The sequence below is a fragment of the Acinonyx jubatus genome, chromosome B4 (assembly GCF_027475565.1).
Source record: "Acinonyx jubatus isolate Ajub_Pintada_27869175 chromosome B4, VMU_Ajub_asm_v1.0, whole genome shotgun sequence".
In the NCBI taxonomy this organism is placed as follows: Eukaryota; Metazoa; Chordata; class Mammalia; order Carnivora; family Felidae; genus Acinonyx; species Acinonyx jubatus.
Genome location: NC_069387.1, coordinates 15,633,485 through 15,655,893, shown reverse-complemented (window position 1 = coordinate 15,655,893; position 22,409 = coordinate 15,633,485). Strand labels below are relative to the sequence as shown.

Here is a 22,409-nt window from a genome sequence, read left to right as displayed (position 1 = left end):
TAGGAGTGATGAGAGGCTCTAGGGATTTTCAGTTTTATAAAACAACATATATTGATCATTTGAGCATTTAATACATGCAGGGTATTGAGCCCTTGGAGAGAGCACAGATCTGAAGAAGCTATAGTCTTTGCCTTCAAGAATTTATCGATCAGTACAGAACTTGAACTTGTAAATGGTTTTCTTTGGGATTTCTGATCAAATGTGGCATTGAGAAGATACTTCTATTACATAACTCTATTCCTTTTCCTGATAGAAAGAAGAAAAGAAGGGGAAAAAGGGAATGAAAAACCATTATTAGTGAATGTAGGGATTAGACATAAGCTAAAACAAGAAAGAAAGCTATGAAGAATAGTGTCCAGTGTCACGGAAATGAGACGGAACTGATTGAAGATGGCACAGCTGCAGGCAAACTTTTGCATGTCTTGTGCAGAATCAAGACGGAAAGAATGGCAAGGAAGAGGACCAAATGCACCAGCAACTGTTTGTTCTCAGTGAGGAGAGGAGACATTTGAAAAACCCAGATCACTGGCGGAAAGTGCCGTGGTAACCGCGGCCGACTTCCTGCTGGCCCTGAATGCGAGATCGTGGACTCTGGACAGAGGCAAGCCCTTAGGGTAGAGGCCACTGCAGGTCCTTCCTGGGAGCAGTGTGGCAGCCATGTATCTGTTTCACCTTATTTCCCAGCAGACTCCTCCATTCACGTGGCCTGCGTCAAAAAATGAATAGGGGCACCTGTGTGGCTCAGTCAGTTGAGCATCCAACTCTTGTTTTCGGCTCAGGTCATGATCTCATAGTCCTGAGTCAAGCCCCGCCTAGGGCTCTGTGCGGAGTGTGGAGCCTGCTTAAGGTTCTCTCTTAAGGCTCTCTGCCCCTCCCCCTTCGGCAAAAAAAAAAAAAAATTAGACAGGAACCTATTTGAGGCTGTATTAATACAGTAATTTTATTTATTTATTAATTTTTTTCAACGTTTATTTATTTTTGGGACAGAGAGAGACAGAGCATGAACGGGGGAGGGGCAGAGAGAGAGGGAAACACAGAATCGGAAACAGGCTCCAGGCTCTGAGCCATCAGCCCAGAGCCTGACGCGGGGCTCGAACTCCCGGACCGCGAGATCGTGACCTGGCTGAAGTCGGACGCTTAACCGACTGCGCCACCCAGGCGCCCCTTAATATAGTAATTTTAAAATAAGGTAATAAATGTAAACAAAAAGCAGAATATACAACAGAAAATTATATTAAGAAGCAGAAGGAAATTTCAAACATACATGCCTCTATGAGCTTTAAGCATTAAATAACACATCTTCAAAACAAGAACTTGGGGCGCTTGGGTGGCTCAGTCACTTAAGCAACCGACTCTTGATTTTGGCTCAGCTCATGATCTCACACTGGTGGGATCAAGCCTTTACACTGTCAGTGCAGAGCCTGCTTGGGATTCTCTCTCTCCCTCTCTGCTCTTCCCCTGCTCACACGTGCACTCTTTCTCTCAAAATACATAATAAACTTGAAAAAAAAAACCCCAAGAATTCAATCAGATGTATACAACAGTTCAAAAAGCAGTAAGACAATAATTGGGGCTGGAAAAGTTACCAGTAGTCTGGGAAAAAAAGAGGAGAAAAATAAAGCCATTATAAAAATGAAAGTCATGTCAGAGTAGCAAAAAATAAAGTGTACAGGGCTGCAACCAGAATTGTGCAGGAGAGAGCTTGAGAAAAATAAAGCAAATTAAAACGGAAAAGAAATACAGATCACAATTTGCAGAAGGAATGGTAACTGCTGAAGACAAAAGTGATCTAAGATAAAAGTAATTAGAACCGGGGCGCCTGGGTGGCTCAGTCGGTTAAGCGGCCGACTTCAGCTCAGGTCATGATTTCGCGGTCCGCGAGTTCGAGCCCCGCGTGGGGCTCTGTGCTGACAGCTCAGAGCCTGGAGCCTGGCCTGTTTCAGATTCTGTGTCTCCCTCTCTCTGACCCTCCCCCGTTCATGCTCTGTCTCTCTCTGTCTCAAAAATAAATAAATGTTAAAAAAAATAATAATTAGAACCTCTGGAGAAGACAATAAGACAAATGGGAAAAAAATATTAACAGAAACAGAGGGGGAAATTCCCCAAATAAAACCTACGGCAATTCATGAGCCATAGTACCTGTGAGCCCTTATTGAGAAAATGACTCACTTAATCTAACCAAGAGATGAATCCAAGTAGAGAACCCAGGAATAAAGCTACCATGTTAGGAAAGACATTAGGGTTAGAAAACAGATGTGTAAAACTGTGTGAATCTTTGCGCTGTAGAGATAATAATGTGATTGAAGTAGGACAGTGAGACTCAAAAAATATGTCTATTTGAAAGATAAATGAAGGTGTGGATTTTTAGGACATTATTTGATGTTAGTGTTAGGAGCTTAGTTGGGCTGGGAAAGACAGCTGAGCTCTCAGGGGTCAGAGTAGTTTTTATTCGAACAGCAAGGCAAAAATGAAAGAGTGAAGCCTTTTTCACTTACTGCGGTGGTACAAGCAATTCTGTGCAATAAGAGGAACCGCCAGGACCCCCTGCTGCATTTCCCCCATGCGACAGCGTACGGAGGGAGAGCCGGGCGTGTCAGCACAGATGTGGGGGTCAGCTCACCGTCCAGGGAGCCCCGGCCTTGGGGAAATTGTAAGAGGGGAGGGCTAGGAATGCCAAGTGCTGAGTACCATTCAGAGTGGGGAGAAGCGTCTTCAAGGTTTCCACCACCGTCTCCGGGAAGGAGGCCTTGACAGAGCTGCTTGAAGAGACCTAGACATGCAAATCTGTGAAGAACGTGCTGGCCAGGGCGCCTGCATCCTCGACTGTGACAGCTCGCAGAGCCTGCGACGTGCCGGCTGTGTTCGGAGTCTGGAGTGGGAAGGGCAGCCTTTGTAACTGCCCACAGTCAGGCCCAAAAAATCACAGGGAGGTTTAGAACCAGGAGCAGGACTCTTCGGTTATCAAGACAGCTAGTAATAAAACTGCAGGCTAATGTATCTAGGTAGAAAATGAGGAATTAGTAGTCAGTACTGTATAAACTTCACATAAGCAGAAACCTTGTCTGGTTTGTTCCTTGTCGCAGACTCAGCACAGTGCCTGGCAGAGGGTAGATCCTCTGAAATATTGGTGGATTACTTTCTGAACATTGTTGAATGAGCAACATATTGGGTTAAAAATGAGGACAAATACCAGGCAAATGGAAACAAAGGCTAACAGTTTCAGAACTGGTATTAGAATGGATTCCAAGGCCAGAGCATTTAAGAGTCATAGAAAGTTACTTTATAATGATGATGAGGACGGTCCTCAAGAAGGATTGTCATATTTACGCACAAAATAACATGAGAGTTCACAGAACAGGAAATGGTAGGAAATATCCACTCAGTTTTTATTGGATACCTACCATATGCCACAATACAGGAAAATCATTGTCTTATGAATATAAACACAGTAATTCTAAGTAAAATATGACAGAAGCACATTAAAAGAATAATGTAGCATAACCAAAATGGATTTTGTTTTGAGGAATATAATAGTTTAGTACTTAGGAATTCTATTAATACTATTCAACATGTTAATAATGGGAAACAGCAAAACTATGTATTAGAAAATAGTTGACCAAATGCAGGGTTTTCTGCATTTGGGTTTTTAATCTCCCTTAATAAAATTAGGACATATGTGTACTACTACAGACACGTATGTTATTTAGTAGCTTTACGTGTGTGTGTGCACGTGTGTATTTCTGTTTAAACACACACACACACACATATATCTCCAAGTCCAGTAACATGGTAAAACTTTAAAAGCATTCTCGCTAAAATGATGAATAAAACAAGGATGTCCACCACTGACATTGTTATTTAATATTGTTGTAGATGTTAGGTAATATACTCACACAAGGGAAATAGCATATAACTATCAAGGAGGATTCTACAGAATAATTGTATAGGCCTGGAAAACAGAAAACATACTGTGCTAAAAATACTATGAGGAACAATTAGTACATTTAATAAGGAGACTGGTTACAAAACATATGATAACCAGTAGCTTATATATATAAACAAAGACCTGTGAGAAAATATAATAGAAGAAAGTTCCTATTTATAGTAGCAACAAGAAACTTATAAACACCAAGAAATAAACTTAAGAAATCTGCAGGACCCACATGGGAATAAAAGATTTGAAAAATGGAAGTATGACTGAATAGTGTACAAATTTCAGTTCTCTTTAGGTTAAGTATAAATTTACTAAAAATAGTCAAAAGTTTTCTAACCTACCAAGTTATTCCTAAAGTTTAAATGAAAGTTAAGTATAAGAACAGAGAGGAGACTTTCTGCAAAAAGAAGTAATAAAGTTAGTAGGGGAACTATTAAACTGCTCATCATTGGGTGATAAACAGTGTTACTGCACTGAGTTGACCTAATGTTCTCTGAAAGCAAAGGTGTTTTCATAACTTCATGGCCTGGTTATAGCAAAAGAATAGATTTCCATCAGCTTTCAAACATAAGATTATTAAAGATAATTGTGTATCTCCATAACTACTTTCTTGAATTTTGACACATTTAATGACCTAGAATGCCAGGTTATATAAAGTTGTAAATGGCTTAATTGAGTAATTATTTCTTGCATATTGCCCTATCATTTGATTTTTAAAAAAATCACTATTTTGAAGAATCCTTTAAAATTGTAAGTTTTTATGCCAAGCTGTATTGGAGGCAGTAACTCTGTTTACTTCCTTTAGATTTTAGACATAGGATGCTCCTGATGTAAAAGGTAGTTGTTTTCTTTTTACTTTAGTTTTAGGAATTTAGCTTTAATCCATCTGCTTTCAGTTACGAAATTAGTAAGTTGCTTATCACAATAGTCTTGTGCTCACAGGCTCTTTAACTTGAGTATGATGTGCTAATTGTACTGCATTGCCCCGTGTGTTCTGACAGACTGGTCAGTGTATGATTTACAGACTGCTTTCCCTAGAACTCAAGAGTTTCAGAGGTGCTTTAGGAACTTTTCAATATTTAATTTTGATTTCATTTTACATATATACCTTAAACTACTTAAAAGCCTGTGATTTAAAAATGACAGGCACATATATTTATGCTTTTCATACAGTAGAGACAACTGATTGGTTCCCCAGGTTAATTCACTCTTTACAGAACTTAGAATATAGTTTGTCCTTTTCATGTACTTGAACTTCTTAGCAATGTGTCATATTTAGGAAGGTTGTGGTCCTAGGCTTGTTGCTTGTTTCTGGCCAAGCTTCATGAAGACTGGAAAGCCCATGACTTGTTTCTCTATACAGCAGACCCCCTTATCTATGGGGGATGCATTCCAGGACCACAGTGGATGCCTGAAACCTCAGATAGTACCAAAGCCACTGTATATACCATGTTTATTCTTATACATACATACATACCTATGATAAAAGTAATTTATAAATTAGGCACAGTAAGAGATTACAACAATAACTAATGATAGAACAGTTATAGCAATATGCTGTGATAAAAGGTGAATGTGGTCTCTCTCCCTTCTTGTGATGACGTGAGATAACAAAATGCCTACATGATGAGATGAGGGGAGTGAATGATGCAGGCGTAGTAGCTGCAGGGTTAGGCTGTTACTGATCTGACCCTATGTCAGAAGGAGGACCTGATTGACTGGAGTTGACTGAAACCGGAAAGTGGAATCAGTGAAAGTGAAATAAGGGAGGACTATTCTACCCTATTTATCTTCTGATATATAAAATAGAGTCAAAATAACACATTTTCAACTACTTAGCCCAATAGGGATTATTTTGATTGATCCTATCTGTAAGATTTTAAAGTTTTGTTTTACTACACACAACTGTTAAACAATATAACAATTGTGAATACCTGAAAATGGGACGTTTTTTCATCTGGTGATATTTTAGCAGAGACATGCTTGGAAGGGATGGTGACTGGTCAGTCACATTTACTAAATAAAAAATATTATTGATACAGAGGTGTTGAACATTTTCCTGGACACTATGCTAAAGATTCATTAATTGTAAAATGAAGTTCTCCCTATTTGGCTCCAGAAACATAGCAGTGCTAGGCTTTAGGTATGACAGGGGTGTGAAACGCTTAGGATTCAGGGAGCATTCCAGCTCAGCTCTGGCCAGCTCTGAGACTTAGGGGAAGTCACTAAGCTTTTCCTAGCTTCGTGTTACTTCTCCAATTTCTTCATAAGATTGCTTTGGGCAGTTAGTTTAACTGAAGTTGATTTGAAAAGTGGTAAGTATTTTATATATATATATATATATATATATATATATATATATATATATATGCGTGTATAAGTTTGTTTTCTATATAATATATACACACACACACATATATATAAAATAAACTTTTAAGTGTTTTAAATAAAACTATTAAGCATTATAATTTCTGATATATTTAGTTGTAATTAGTTAGCATTTTTCCTTCTTCCCCATTCTATGCATGTTTTTATATATTTTCCCCACATGTTCATTCCTTAGGGCATTACACTAGAAGAGTTTGACAAATTGTCTTTCAATATGATTTTAATGAGCCCTCCCTGTCAGCCATTCACCAGGTATGTATGACAAATATTTCTCTGTTGAAGAAGAGTACTTTTGAGGGATTCATTAAATCAAATTATACCATAGTTTCAAGCATGGACACTTTGAAGACTGTCAGCTGCATTTTCATAATTTTGAAAATTGTCATAAATAGTGCCTTTTATCTACTCATTTATAATTCAGCGTTAATCCAAAAGGAAATAGCAGTTACTACCAAATGAGCAAAGTAATTCAGTCAGTAGAAGATACGCAGAGACTATATGGTACCTCCTTTATACTTACCTAAGATATGATATTTTTTTCTGACCCAAAGTACCTTACATTAAACTCATGAGCATTCAAGAGTATCTTTTTAACTGATTAATAAAGTAAGTTTTCATAATAAATATTCAGTTCTTAAATAACTATAAAATTTAAAAGCTAATCAAGAATGGATTAGTGAATTTTACATTTCTCAATTCATATATACATTGAATAATTGTGACTTTTTATAGCTATGTTGAAATTCATTTTTTTATTGTATTTATTGGCTATGTGTTTCAGGAAATTATATCTTAGATGAAATCTTGAGCAATCTATCTTCATTTAGATATTTTTAATTGTTTTAAATAATAAGGATAATCCTCTGTCTTACATGGAGTTTGCCATTTAATTTAACATGCCTATGGGATAGGCATTAGTATTATCATCATTTTATTGGTGAGAAACTGTGGCATAGAAAAGTTAAGTAACTTTTTGAAGGCCGTACAATTGGAAAATGTCAGAGCAAGGATTTATCAATTCTTTTATATATTTCTATTTCAATGTGTAAGATAATTTTAAGTGGGATATCACATATCATAAATATTCTAATTTAAATGAGTATTTTCAGGCTTAATGTCCAGCTAAGTTTTGCTTTATTTATTTTATTATCTATTTTTTAAAAGTTTATTTATTTATTTTGAGAGAGAGAGAGTGCTGAAGGAGCAGAGTTGGGCGGGGGGAGAGAATCCCAAGCAGGCTCTGCACCATCTGATGGAGCCCAATGTGGGGCTCGAACTCACAAACCAAGAGTTCGTGACCTGGGCCGAAATGAAGAGTTGGACGTTTAATGGACTGAGCCACTCTGGTACCCCATAAGTTTTGCTTTAATAAACAACTCTCTAGGAAATTAATTCTCCAAGGATTTATTGTGTGCCTGGAAGCCAGACGTTGCTTTTGATGCCATAGTTCCCATCCTCAAGGAGCTTATAGTCTAAGGGAGATGACCGACAAAGAATTCTCTTATGAGGCGGTATAAGCTGTATAATAAGTGAATGCTGGAAGTGCCATGAGAGCACAGAGGAGAAAATGGCTTGCTGCATACCAGGAGACAGGATTTTGACAATTTTTTTTTTTTGTCAGGAGACAGGAATTCTTTTAGAGGCAATATCTGAACTGTATCTGAAAGCAGTTTGGGAATTTATCAGAGAAGGCAGAGGGCAATCCATGTAAAAATGCCTCCAAGCATATGCAGTCATAAGGCCTGTTTAACTTACAGTAAGTAGAGCTACAGAACAGAAAGCAGCCCAGCACTGTGCAGCCTCCTACACTATTGCCCTGGGCCCCCTGTGTCTTCCGTACTACCACTCCCAACTGTAATAGCCCATCTCCAGCTGCCCATGGCAGCAGTAACCGATTCGGTAACACTGCCATCGTTGGAGCGCTGAGAGGAAAGGGCCACAGTGAGAAGAACCCAAGCTTTCTGAGGCCTGTATTCAAGTCCACTGTAAGTGTCCCTCTGAGGCTCACATCCATGGATGGTTCTGGCCTTGCTGGAAGGCAGGAGGAAACTGACAAGTGACATCGAGCAACTCATCTAAGGCAATGGAGCTAATAAGTACCCAAGTCTTAAACCTGTTTCTGTTTCTACCACCTAAACCCAATCCAAGTCTTCATTTCTGCGTGATTCTTGGTCGTGTTGAACCTTGCTTGTAATATCTAATTGCTAGTCCAAATACTGCCTGTTTCCATGACCTGTTCTGACCTAGTTAGTCTAACCAAGTTGCAACTCCTGCTTGTAGAATCAAGCATTCAGGTCTGTCCAATGTATATTGGACAAGATTGTCTTAGTCTTTCCTACTATGGTCTGCTTGGATGATTAGTTATCAGTGCCATTCCTCTATGGTTGCCGCCCTACCCAACCAGCTCATTCATCTGAACTATTGTTGTCTCATCTGGGACAGAGCAAAAGGTGTCATCAGCCAGTGTGTGTGTGTGTGTGTGTGTGTGTGTGTGTGTGTGTGTGTTTCCTAAACAGTGATTTTAACAGGTTAATTGATTTTAGTCTTTATTGGTTATTTGTTCTTTGTTTCATGTAAGTCATTTGGCATACTGTTTTATAAGAAGTGTATTTATTAGATTGGCAAGGCTTTTTTTTTTAATTAAGTGAATAAATGCATTTTGTTCCCTGTAGTAACAAACATGATCATATTTTTTGTGAAGACCACCTAATTTTAGTTTTCTCAGTCTTTATGTTTTAAAAGTGACTTGGTACCTTTCTGTAAGTAAGATTCATGGTGAATTTTATCTGAACGTTCTTTATCCTTTAGAATTGGCCTGCAAGGTGATGTGACTGATCCAAGGACAAATAGCCTCTTACGTATTCTAGATATTCTCCCAAGGTAAAAATTTAATTTTTTTTTTTTTTTTTACCAGCTTACCCTAACTTTAAAATTTTGGATCTGGGAGAATGTGGCATTTGTCATTCTGTAGAGATTAGCAGCTTATCCATGCAGCTTTCAGAGGCTCTGCATGGCATTTATTTCTTCTGCCGCGACTTACAGAATCACACAAATGTTTGCCATTTCCACGGCTGCCACTACAGTGAGTGACAGGGAATGAGAGTCTAATAGTTAAATTCTATCGCCTCTCCTTACAGTACCAATGGAAACAAGGCTAATATTGGTGAGTCCTGTTGCCCATGGCCTGGAACGTGGGGCCAACCCTAGAAGCTGCCATGCTATGTAAACGATAGCCCTTTGCAAGTTGTGCAATCCAGAGCCTCTGTGTGAACCCATGTTTTCTGATAAACTTCACTGGAAATTAACGTTTCAAATGCGAGCTTCATTAGGTATGCCATTTTTATGGGGAAGATGAATAAAATATGAGTTGCCTCTATCCCCTCTAAAATTCTTTTATGAAAACAAAGAATTCAGAAAAATTACTTACCTCATATCTCCAAGTAAGGATTTTCTTTACTTGTTACTTCTTAGTAATGACATGTGCAGAATTCTACTTGTTTTTGTTTTTGTTTTTAGATTACAAAAATTACCGAAATACATTCTTTTAGAAAATGTTAAAGGTTTTGAAGTATCTTCTACAAGGTAAAAATGTGTTTGCTTTGTGTTCATCTTAAACTTGGTATATTGTGGGAGCCGTTGTGAAATAAAGATCTTAAAAATAAACACATACATTCTGACATTTTATATATGTTGTATATTTTGTTCAGTAATACAGATTTTGACTAATTAATAATGTAAAGTTTCACAAAGTTAGGTTCGCCTGATTCCCATTTTGATATGTTTGAATTTTTGCAGAATGATCACACATTTAAATGAGAATGGTATTTCTCAATTTCAGCTGCTTATATTGTTGCCTGTTTCTTTAGAAGTAGGAATGTTTTCAGTAGACATGTCCCTGTTGACAGGCATTTTGTGTCCTCCAGTTAGGAGAAGCAAGCCCTGTGTCAGAGCCCTTTCAGATGGTAGCCCAGCGGGAAAGTATCTGTGTCCTTGAATCAGCCACTGTCTGTATGTAACAGCTCCCACATCTGATTTGCTACAGACAGAGCTCTATCCCCATACCAAATATATCATCAGTAGACTAGTGATTCTAGCTCTCACCAGTTGGGATAAATTATCTGGCAGCTTTATTTATTTATAATAGAAATTATCTCTATCTTGTTTTGAGAAATGTAATTTTTCAAGTCTGCACTTAATAAAGACCTAGGATCATTTGCTTCCTAAACAATTCGGGTAGCGACACAGTTTTCACATAAAATGAAGTTTTATGTATAATTTATTGTATAAGAACCCCATTTCCAACCACAGAGTGAAAGCTTTTCTTTTTTCTTTATTTTTGTCTTTGTCTTTTTCAGAGACCTGTTAATACAAACAATAGAAAATTGCGGTTTTCAGTACCAAGAATTTCTGTTATCTCCAACCTCTGTAGGTACCAAAATTATAAATTTTTCTATAAATTTTCCCAAAGGGAATTTGACTCAATAAAAAGAATGGATCTGTTTTGAATATTTTATGTAAATCTTGAAATTAGTTCAGACATGGTTCTTTCTGAAGAATGTAGTACAGACACATAGATTCATTTATATACATATTTTATGGAAAATATATATTATATAGCTTGAAGCTCACAGAAAATGTAAATTTATTTCCACACAGAAAATAAAGGATACTGTGTTTTGAAATCTGTGACATTTGGTATTTCCAAATTGGGTGTACTGTAGTTTATTAATGCTTCAAAATAATCCAAAATAGAAAGCAAAATGAACAGATGATAATTTTCTAGGTAGTCTTTTGGGGACATATCACTAAAATGCAAACATGGTGAAATGTTGTCATTTGCAGCAACAGGGACGGAGCGAGAGGGGGTAATGCTAAGCAAAATAAGTCGGAGAAAGACGAATATCATAGGATATGATTCCATATGTGGAATTTAAGAAACAAAACAAAAGAGCAAAGGAAAACAAAAAAGAGAGATAAACCAAGAAACAGACTTTTAGCTACAGACAACAAATTGATGGTTACCAAGAAAGGATGAGGGTTGGGGATGAGTGAAATAGGGGATGGGGATTAATGAGCATACTTACCCTGATGAGCACCGCGTTGTGTTTGCAAGTGTTGAATCACTGTTTTGTACACCAGAAGCTAATATAACACTGTATGTTAACTAGACTTGAATTAAAATAAAACAAAATGCAAACATGACTTCTATTTCATGGATATGAAATCAAAGTAGGTGGTTAAGAGAAGATATTTGGTAGATCTTTTATATTACAAGTATCACCGTCTGTTTTTTCTTTTGCCATTGTGTTTGTTAACCTCCTATTTATTATCTTTAGCCTATTATACAGTTATTTGTCCTGAAATTAAAAGAAAACCCATTTAAAAAGTACATGTACTATGGAAATTGGCATTATGTCTGGTCTCATTAGGTTTATTTCATATTTATTGCCTTTTAACTTTAAAATTAGTGTATCCTCCTTTTTTAATAAAAGGAGGTAATAAATTGCCAAAAATAGCTATAGCCGAATTTTACTTTTTATGATTACTATTAATAATGAATGTAAGGATGTCTATATAATTTCTTACCTGGGAATTACAAAATGAAAGTGACTCAGAGACCTATGACTCATCTCATGCAATCTCTGTTCATTCAAGTAAAGGTACAAAGCAACTTAAAAGGTTTGAGAATTTGCTACAAAAATATCTTCCACAAATCAATAATAGAACTTTTCTGACAGAAACTAAATGCATTCCTGTATGAGTCATTTTTTACTTGGGTGCTCACAGTCGATTCATGTCTCTTTAATTTCCTACAGTAACTAACTGCTTGCTTCACTTGCAGCTCGGCATTCCAAATTCAAGGCTACGGTATTTCCTCATTGCAAAGCTTCAGTCAGAACCATTGCCTTTTCAAGCTCCTGGTCAGGTGGTATTATTATTATTATTATTATATAAGTTTATTTCAGTCTGCTAATTTATTTCAAGAATGACTTTGTAGGAGCTTACATGTGTCCTGTTGAGCCTATAATATAGACCACCACCTAGGTCCAACTCCTAGACCTTTTTCCTCTCCCGATGCCGTTTATTGCTTTAACCAAGACAAAAAATAAAAACTTTTCTTTCATTATTAGAAGAAAATAGAAGTTAAAGGTTGTAAAAACTATTAGTGCTGTTATCCTTTTCTCCTCTGTAATTTCCCTTCTGACCATTGACTATTTTGCGTCTGTCGTTTTCCCCCCAATAGAAGCCATTGATTATTTCAGATAAAACTCAATTATACTGTCTTAAAACTGGCTTAACAGTATTCTAACACATTGGTTGCATTTTCTTTGAGGTCAGTGCTATATAGCCTTCATTAATTAAAATACAGTGATTACTACAAGCCAGAATAAAATGCTCTATTGCTATAGATAGGATCTCTAACTGTGCAAACAACTGTACATATTTCTGTTAAAATTGCTGTGGAAAACAGGGAGTGTCACTGGTTCGGTGAAGCTCTTCTTAACAATCACAGGTAAGAACTCAAAAGCCACGTCCTCCTAGCAGGGGGTCAATAGTGTCATTTGGATCCCTTGCAATACGATACCAATACATCTGCCTTTCCGTGGTGGTCAGTTCCCAAAATGGTATGTAAACTATATTCACAAAGACATCATCATTAAAAATTCCGGGAACTATTTTTCTTTCACAAAATAGGACATTATGTATGGTTATATGTTTTGCAGGAACAAAGTTTTCCTATGGGACTCACAAAGAGAAATAAACTTTCAGGGGGAAACATGCTTTCCTTTTTGTAATTACTAGTTTCCCTGTAGATCATGGGTATGTTCCAGCTTTTCTTTTTTAATGAAGGAATATGGCAAATTTTGATCCGGTGCACGTTTTCTGGAAATGTTAATGTTGCTGTCTCTCTTTTCTTTTTATTTTTTTTAAATGCTATGCCTTTTATTCTGCTGACTTAGTCATTCTGTAACTAAAGTTGCTTTCTAAACTTCTTTTTTAAATATGATACTGTATCTGTATTCAACATACTTCCTATTTGTTGAATGTTTTCATTAATAAATATAGGAAACAGTAACTCCAGGAAATAAATCATCTGTAGCCTGAGGACACTACAGCTATATGATGAAAAACTTATAATAACTTGTATACATACAAGTAAATCCAGTTTCTGTATTTTTGTTGACAACTCTGCAAAGGCTAAAGAGATTTTTTTGCATAATGTTGTTGGGGCATTATTAATTTATCTTTTATTTTTTAATAAATCTTTTAACAGGTCATGTATTTTTACTTAATGCCAGGTGCTGAAGGAGTTCCCCAAACTTGAATCTGAACATCCAGAAAAAAATACAATAGTTGCAGAAAATAAAATTGAAAGAAAGAAAATTGAACCAAATATTTGCTTTGATAATGGCAGACAATGTTCTGGAAAAGAAGCCATTCTTTTTAAGCTTGAAACTATAGAAGAAATTGACCGGAAACATCAGCAGGACAGTGATCTCTCTGTGCAAATGCTAAAAGATTTTCTTGAAGATGACATTGACATGAATCAGTATTTTTTACCACCAAAGTCACTGTTGCGATACGCTCTTTTGTTAGACATTGTTAAGCCCACTTGCAGAAGGTCCACATGCTTTACCAAAGGGTAGGTTTTAAAGAGACTTTTAAAATGGCATATTCAAAATAGGTTTTTATCGTTATTGTTTCTTTTAGTTCTTCTCAAAATAAGGACCATTTTAGAAAATGTTTCTACTAGAATGATTTTTTTTTTTTTTTTTTTGCCCTTAATTGCCTGCTTTCGTGTTCCAATAGAATGCACGAGTAAAAATTCCTTCTGGCAGAACATTATGTGCACAGCCCACAAAAGTGCTCATAAAACACAATGCCATTTGTTTGGTGACCTTCATAAGAGCTTAATTACCCATGGTGGAAACATGGTTTCTATTGATACTGAATTGCTACTTTTTAGCACCTTTCTTTTTATGGCACATCAGACCTCAAAATTTATGTCCACTCTCATGATCAAATGTATAAGAAGACATTAAATTTTAATATCAAGAAATAAAGTTAAATCATCTAATGCACATTAGAGCATATTTAAATTTCATTCAGTTTTTTTTTTCAACATTTATTTATTTTTGGGACAGAGAGAGACAGAGCATGAACGGGGGAGGGGCAGAGAGAGAGGGAGACACAGAATCGGAAACAGGCTCCAGGCTCTGAGCCATCAGCCCAGAGCCTGACGCGGGTCTCCAGCTCCCGGACCGCAAGATCGTGACCTGAGCTGAAGTCGGACGCTCAACCGACTGCGCCACCCAGGCGCCCTCATTCAGTTTTTAAAATAAGTAATATATTTTTATGGTTCCAAATTCAAAAGGTACAAAGATTGTGAAATTCCTTTCTCTATCTCTTGCTTATCCAGTTTTCCTGCCTACATGCAGGAAATTAGTGATTTCAATTTGCTGTCTAATCTTCCCAAGGTATTATGTATGAGGGTGTATTTAAATATACATGTATATTTTTACCACCTTATTAAGTAAATGGTAACATACTATATCTATTATTATGTACTTTTTTCATTATGCAATATAAATTGGATATTATTACACATGAATACATAAAGAACTTTCTATTCTCATGGTATATATATCACAGTGTCTTTTATTGGTTACCTTTGGGTTATTTTTTGAATGTTAGAATATTTTTCATCAATGTTTTAAAACCTACAAAGAAGGGGAAAATTAGGCCTTTCCAGAAAATTTGGTAAAAGACCCCTATCTCTGCTTTGTTAACTCCACTCCTGGGGATGAGTAAACCATATGATTTGAAACTTGAGGCCTTCTCTTTTCACCCACTAGCTAGCTAGCTTTCATGCACACTCTGCTCCTGATAAAACCATACCAGATTTATTCTGATTTTTATCGTGCTCTGCCCTTGGACTTCCAGGGTAACAGGTTTATTACTTTCCATTGCCTTCAAAGACTGTACTCAGCTGTTGTCTGTTTCCAAGTCCGATAAGACAAGACTTATCAATTTGGTAATAAAAAACAACCTTGAAATTCGTTTGTAATTATAAAGATGGTATAAAGGAAGCCTTAGTATAAAAGTATTTTTTAGTGTAAATAGTATAAACATTTTTCTTTCTATCTATCTATCTATCTACACACACACATACGTGATATGTGAGAAAACAGATTTGCAAAAATATTCTTCCTGGTGTAACTTTCTCTCACTTTCTCTATTAGGGAAAGAAATAATGATAACGTTTTAAGCAGCTAGCTTGGCAGTGATTTGGGGGGAAGAAATATTACTAATATCTTGCATTTCTGTAGGGTTTCGTACTTTTAATACAGTTTCTTATACAGTGGTCTCTTTGTTGTATGAAAAAGAGTGCAACCCTACTGCGTTAACAGTGAGAGGGAGACGCACATTCAGTGGGCCTGTGTTTGTCGTGGTCTTGGAGAGTGTGGTTTTCAGCTCATGAGGAGCAGTGATGGTTCAGGCATTATGAGAAATAGTGACAATTTGTTTTCACCTACATAACATCTGGTTTAACGTGCCAGGAGTGTTGATACTGAATAGCCTTTGGATATAAAGTCCTAACGAACTCATGCTTTCTATGATGAACAGTAAGAAATTGACAGTTAACACGAAGACAAGGTAATAATGCATGACTCAGCGTTGTTTTCACACAACTCAAAAAACTATGCCGAATTTAGTGTCTGAGAAATTTAAATAGAATTATCTTGTGTCTCATCTGGCAACTTTTCACTTACAAGCCATGTTGATGCGTTTCAGACAATTTCAGAAGGATGTAACTATTTAGATTGCTTAATTCATTCAAGAAATATTTAAGAAATTTCACATCAACAAGTACATCAGATGCTACATAACACACATATTAATCTTTCAGTTATGGAAGCTACATAGAAGGGACAGGATCTGTGTTGCAGACCTCAGAGGACGTGCAGGTATCGTATATGCTTTAGAGCTAAAATACTTGAAAACTATGTTTAAGACTTAAGATCTGAGAATATTAAAATAATTTTACATGTCTAATTCAGAATTAATATACATGTTATTCATATTTTCATATAATATAGTGTATATAATAATTCTTTACTATAGGATAAATCTTTTTTGTTTCTCATTGCTAGACGAGTTTATGTACAAAGAATATTTTGTTTCACTTTCTCTGTTATTATTCTTACCTTTGGTATTCTTTTTATTCCATAAGGAGTAAATTGAAATGCAGCATACAGTAGTTAATGTTCTCTAAAATTATGTACAAATATCTTAATATTGGAGGCTTTCTTTGGATCACACATTATAAAACTGCCTTTTAGGGACAGAAATCTACATCTCAGCGAGACTCTTCATTAATACTTCACTTGTAAACTCTTCATGGCATCATGGTTGAAAACAAGCTTGAGGGGCTCCTGGGTGGCTCTGTCGGTTAAGCATCTGCCCCTTGATTTCAGCTCAGGTCATGACCTCGTGGTTTGTGAGATCGAGCCCCATGTTGGCATCTGTGCTGACAGTGTGGATTCTCTCCCTCTCTCTGTCTGCCCCTCCTCTGCTCATGCACTCTCTCTCTCTCACTCCCTCAAAATAAATAAATAAACTTTAAAAAAAAAAGATAGTTTAAAAACAAACAAGCTTGATATACTTACTGCAAAAATATCTCATATTTTTGCATAATTTTGGACTGAAATCACATTATCTTCTTTTATCCTGATTTGAACTTACCATTAGTACAATTTACCCATGGTAAAAATCCTATCAGAGGCAAATGAATGAATCTGAGAAGTTAAATTTACCAAGTGTATTTTATCATTTTAAGAAAATATCTTAATTTGATGAAGTTGATCATAAACATTGAACATTTTAATGATCCACTTATTAGCATTATGAAATTGATTTCCTTGGTTGATCAGGTTTCTTCTTGTCTTTCACTGTATTTCTTCACGTCTTATTGCCATTGTTTATTTCTTACGGTTTCATTTTTGAGGGCTCAGAAATGACAGGTAAACTGAATGTTTCCTGATTTGCTCAACATTAAGCTTTTCATTTTTTTTTCATTTTTTTTTTAACGTTTATTTATTTTTGAGACAGAGACAGAGCATGAACGGGGGAGGGGCAGAGAGAGAGGGAGACACAGAATCGGAAGCAGGCTCCGGGCTCTGAGCCATCAGCCCAGAGCCCAACGCGGGGCTCGAACTCACGACCGTGAGATCGTGACCTGAGCTGAAGTCGGACGCTTAACCGACTGAGCCACCCAGGCACCCCTAAGCTTTTCATTTTTAAACATTACGATTTCAAAGTTTACATTGCCCTTGATGAAGCAATTATAAAGTTTATTGCAGGGGATGTTTTGCCCTGTGCGTTTTGCTCCCGTGTATTGTAGCACATACAATACATACATATATGTTCATCCTTTTTAAACTGCATCACAAGAGATGATCTTATCTTAACAAATCTGCTTGCACTCTACTTTGTCAGTTATCCTGGCTGTTTTCTTACAGATTGAGAATGTCTACAAATCCCTCACCAATTTGTCACAAGAAGAAAAGATAACAAAATTATCAATGCTTAAACTTCGGTATTTCACTCCTAAAGAAATAGCAAATCTCCTTGGATTTCCTCCAGACTTCGGTATGTGAGATACACAGACCCCAGCTTTCGTTTAAGGTCCCAGAATTCATCAAGGACTCTTGTGTGTATTTGATGAATAGACCCTTGCCCAGACAGATGGACGTAAGAAACCTTCTTCCTTTCCTGATGGTGCCATTTTTGACATTTTCCTTCCCTCCTCTTTCTGCTTCTGTTGATAACCTGCCTCAGCCCCTTCCTTTCAGGCTCCATTCTCTCTCCCTTTACTCCAGTCATGGTCCCAAGTGGTTTTCAGGGGACAAGGGCCAAATTTGCAATTCCTCACCTCTCCTCACCGATGGTTGCTAATAGCATGTCCTTCTCCAACTTACTTTCTTGATACCAGAGGTCCTGTTCTAATAACCCCACATAGATCTTGTGAAATAATGTGTAGGTTTGTCCTTTTTGTGAAGAAATTAAAAGGTGGTTGAGGAATTTGTTTTCTTGGTGGTAAGTGTATTTGTATTTCTTCTCAGAGATACATTCTTATCAGTTATGTACCTTTTGTCCTCCCTATAAGGAGAGAAACAAGAAGGTGGAGAGGTGGTCTAGGAAGGAGTCTTCCTCGTGGAAAAAAAGGGTGGGTCAGCAGCACAGCTGCCAGAAGCGACCAAAGATTACGGAGTCTAAACTAAAGCAGGGAATCTCAAGAACAAAAATGCAGATACAGAGTGAGAAAGACAAAGTCCTAGCTCCTTCGTAGTCCAGGAAATCCAGGGATGGATGCTGTTAGGAGACTGGACACGTTGTCTTTGCTTTGGCTTTGCAGAGTCCCTGCCCCATCCCTGATCCCACTTTCTTGGTGCCTGTGCTCTCGGCCATACTGACACCATCAGTGTCTTAGGCTGGGGTGGCTGTGTTCCCAGTACCTGGCTCGCGCCGACCGGAGAGAGACAGACCTCCCTAACGTGTTCCAGGACTACACAAGGACACAGTGTGTTTTTGATAACTCTGGGAGTTTGAAAGCAGAAAAGTGGAACTTGTCTAAATCCAGTATTGTTGTAATATTAATACAGTACTATTTTTGAAGCAGATGACGGGTTAAATAGATCATGTTTTAAATTCTAAATGGTAGATTTACAGATGAGGTTTTGGAGCACATCCTTCTGTACGTTGGGAAGAAACTGACTATATAATTTGACTGTCCTCTTGGTAATTGGTTCTTGAAGGGTAGTCACGGCAACCAGGTTTATTTTGTAACTCTCTGCCTTTTTCTTGGTGATCTCATTCAGTCACAAATATCCTGGGGAGTGTTATTTAAGGAAAACACAAACTTTCCTTGTCTTAGTCTACATCACACAGTAAAGTGAGAACATCATAAAACAAATAAAGAGCTGAGAATTGGACTCAAGAAATTAATTCCCAGTCTGCTCATTTGCTTACTATTTTTTTTTCTTTTTTAGATAAACAATCAAAGGTACTTTCCATAGTACTAAAGAGAGAAAAGAAATTGAGTGTCTAATAACGAATTCCTACGTTTTGAGTGCTCGTTTCTTTCAGTAGGAGCAGTCACTGTGGTAACACTGAAAGGCAGCAGGGACCCCAGAGTCAGACTGGCCAAGTTTGAGTCCTAGCTGCACCTCAACCCCTCCCTGCTTTAGTTTACACATGTGTGAAGTGGGGGTCATCACAGCGCCAGTGTCAGAGGGTCCTAGTGACAGGTAAATGAGGTAACGTGTAAAATGCTTACACACTTTCTGACATACAACATCAAATTCAAATGTCAGCTTTTATTTGTAAAACAACGGACATTTATTTGCTTTCATAGCCTTTACTTCACAAATACTTCTCATTTGAAAATTTCACATATGTAAGTTAGAATTTTTCAAAGCTCTCTGCAAATGCGCATACATGAAAGTCTTTAAATTACTTCACCTTCTTTTAAAATATGTGATATATTTGTATGATCAGTATTGACCTGACGTCAACCCTGAGCAGCACTGTGACAGAAATGTCCTTCCCGTGTGCTTCCAGCATTATCGAGTCTGAATCTGAAATGGGCGTTGTTTGAGCTGCACTGTTAACGAGGGTTTTGCATCGATCCTTCCGTACATCGTGTGCTGGTTTTCTTTGTCACTAGTGGTATGCACTCGTGAGATAGTGAGCTTGGGAAGCGGACACTGACCTACACTTACAGAATGAAAGCTGCTATCTTGACCTCGTTAATGCTATGTTTCTGTGTTTTTGAGCATCATTGTTCTTTTTAGTGTACCTAAGTTTCTAAAAAGTCACCTTTTAATTTAAAAAAAGCTGTATCTGTACATAAAATACGCAAGCACCCTTACATATATGTCATTTTTAGAAATCTCACTTGTTTGCTTTCAAACATTTCTTGCCCTGTGATATAATCTTAATATTACACGAGGTCATCCCTGGGATATTCTAAAAGTCTGTGATATAGTTGCATCTTTGGCTCATTTGAATGAAATAATTTTTTAGATGACTAATGTGCTTGCCTAAGACTTATTATCTTTATAATGGCAATTTTATGATCTTGCTCAATTGCATATGTAATTTTATTATGTGACCACTTCTTTTATTGCAGTAAGTATAATGTAAAGTGTTGATGAAGCAATTTTATCACAGTCAACTCTACCTTCTGGTCCTCACAAAATATGTATTTTGCTTTTCTTAATACTTTTTAATTATTTCCTCCATCTTATTATCTAAATTGCCTTTCCTTTATTTAATTGTATGCCAGAGGATACTGAATATGAAAATGGTAACTAACCTTACAGGGTATACTTCACAGACAGTCTTTTATGTTGATACTTGCAAGGTTCTGTTCTAGCAAATGTTGTATCTATGGGCCATTTGTTTTGAAAAAGAACGTAGCAAAATAGAAGTCCAATGTGAGAAAGCCCATTTGTGGAAGCAGAATATAAAAAACAACTGTGAGGGACTTGTATCCAGAATATATGAAGAACTCTTACAACTCAACAATAAAAAGAAATAATCCAATTAAAAAATGGGCAAAGGATTTGAATATTTTCCAAAGAAGATAGACAGATGGCCAATAAGCACACATAAAAAGATTTTCAGCATCATTAGTTATTAAGGAAATGTAAATCAAAACCACAATAAGATACCACTTCACAAAAAGACAAACAGTAACAGTGTTGGTAAAGATGTGGTGAAATCAGATCCCTTGTACACTGCTGGTGGGAATATAAAATGGTACAGCTGCTCTGAAGAACAGTGTGCAAGTCCTCAAATGTTAGACATAGAGTTACTGTATGAGTCAGCATTTTCACCCCTAGGTATATATCCAAGAGAACTGAAAACACATGTCTCCACAAAAATGTATACAAGAGAATAATTCATAATCAAAAAGTAGAAACAACCCAATATCTATCAATGGATAAGTGGATAAATAAAATGTGGCATATCCGTGCGATAGACTATTATTTAGTTAAAAAGAGGATGGAGTATCGCTACATCATGTTGTGATGAATGAATGAACCTTGAAAATATGCTAAGTGAAAGAAGCCAGAAACAAAAGACAACATATTGTATGGTTCCATTTATATGGAATGTCCAGAATAGGCAAATCCATAGATACAGAAAGTAGATTAGTGCTTCAGGGGCAGGGAGGGGAGCTGGGGAGTGATTGCTAATGGGTACCAGCTTTCCTTTTTTTAAAAAAATTGAAGTATAATCGAGATGTAACATTAGAATACCTTTGGGTATACAATGGGATGATTTGATATTTGTATACATTGAGAAATGATCACCACAAAAAGTGTGGTTAACATCCATTGCCATATATCAGACATAGTTACAAACATTTTTTGTTTGTGATGAGGACTTTTAAGACCTATTAGTAACTTTCAAATACACAATATAGTATTAGTAACTGTAGTCTACACCATGCTGTAAATGACATTCCCATGACTTGTTTATTTTATAGCTGGAAGTTTATACCTTTTGACCTCTTTGACCCATTTAGCCCCTGCCCCCCCAACCACCAGTCTATTCTCCGTATCTGTGAGTGTGGTATTTTTTTTTCTTTGCTTGCTTTGTTTCTTAGATTCCACATTATAAGTGAGATCATAGAGTGTTTGTTCTTTTCTCTCTGACTTACTTCACTTGGTATAACGTCCTCAAGGTCCACCTGTATTGTTGCAAATGGTGATATTTCATTCCTTTTTTATGGCTGAATAATAATTCGTGTGTGTGTGTGTGTGTAAGTTCTTTCCATATCTTGGCTATTGTGAATAGTGTTGCAGTGAACATAGGGGTGCATATATCTTTTCGAATTAGTGTTTTCATTTTTATCCCACAAATACCCAGAAGTAGAGTCGCTGGATCATATGGTAGTTCTATTTTTAATTCATTGGTGAACCTCCATGCTGTTTTCCATAGCGGCTGCACAATTAATATACATGCCCTCAATATATTTTGGATATTAACCCCTTATCAGATATATGATTTG

General features: G+C 36.8%; 1 protein-coding gene across 14 annotated transcripts in view; it reads left to right on the top strand.

Moving 5' to 3' along the window:
• TRDMT1 (tRNA aspartic acid methyltransferase 1) overlaps positions 1-22,409 on the top strand; it is a 91,014-nt gene that overhangs the window by 54,215 nt on the left and 14,390 nt on the right. For 6 of the 14 annotated variants that reach the window (XR_008299933.1, XM_053225341.1, XM_053225351.1 and 3 more), the window contains 8 exons: positions 6,498-6,574; positions 9,131-9,202; positions 9,839-9,904; positions 10,678-10,747; positions 12,165-12,248; positions 13,624-13,967; positions 16,236-16,293; positions 17,848-17,977. Coding sequence is in view for 13 of the 14 variants with exons in the window: in XM_027073536.2 (XP_026929337.2) it covers positions 6,498-6,574; positions 9,131-9,202; positions 9,839-9,904; positions 10,678-10,747; positions 12,165-12,248; positions 13,624-13,967; positions 16,236-16,293; positions 17,848-17,977 (901 nt within the window). In the remaining variant the exon portion in view is untranslated. Of the gene's footprint in view, positions 1-6,497; positions 6,575-9,130; positions 9,203-9,838; positions 9,905-10,677; positions 10,748-12,164; positions 12,249-13,623; positions 13,968-16,235; positions 16,294-17,847; positions 17,978-18,743; positions 20,944-22,409 lie in introns of those variants that run through there. The other 8 variants (XM_053225350.1, XM_053225347.1, XM_053225345.1 and 5 more) reach the window with 3 other exon arrangements.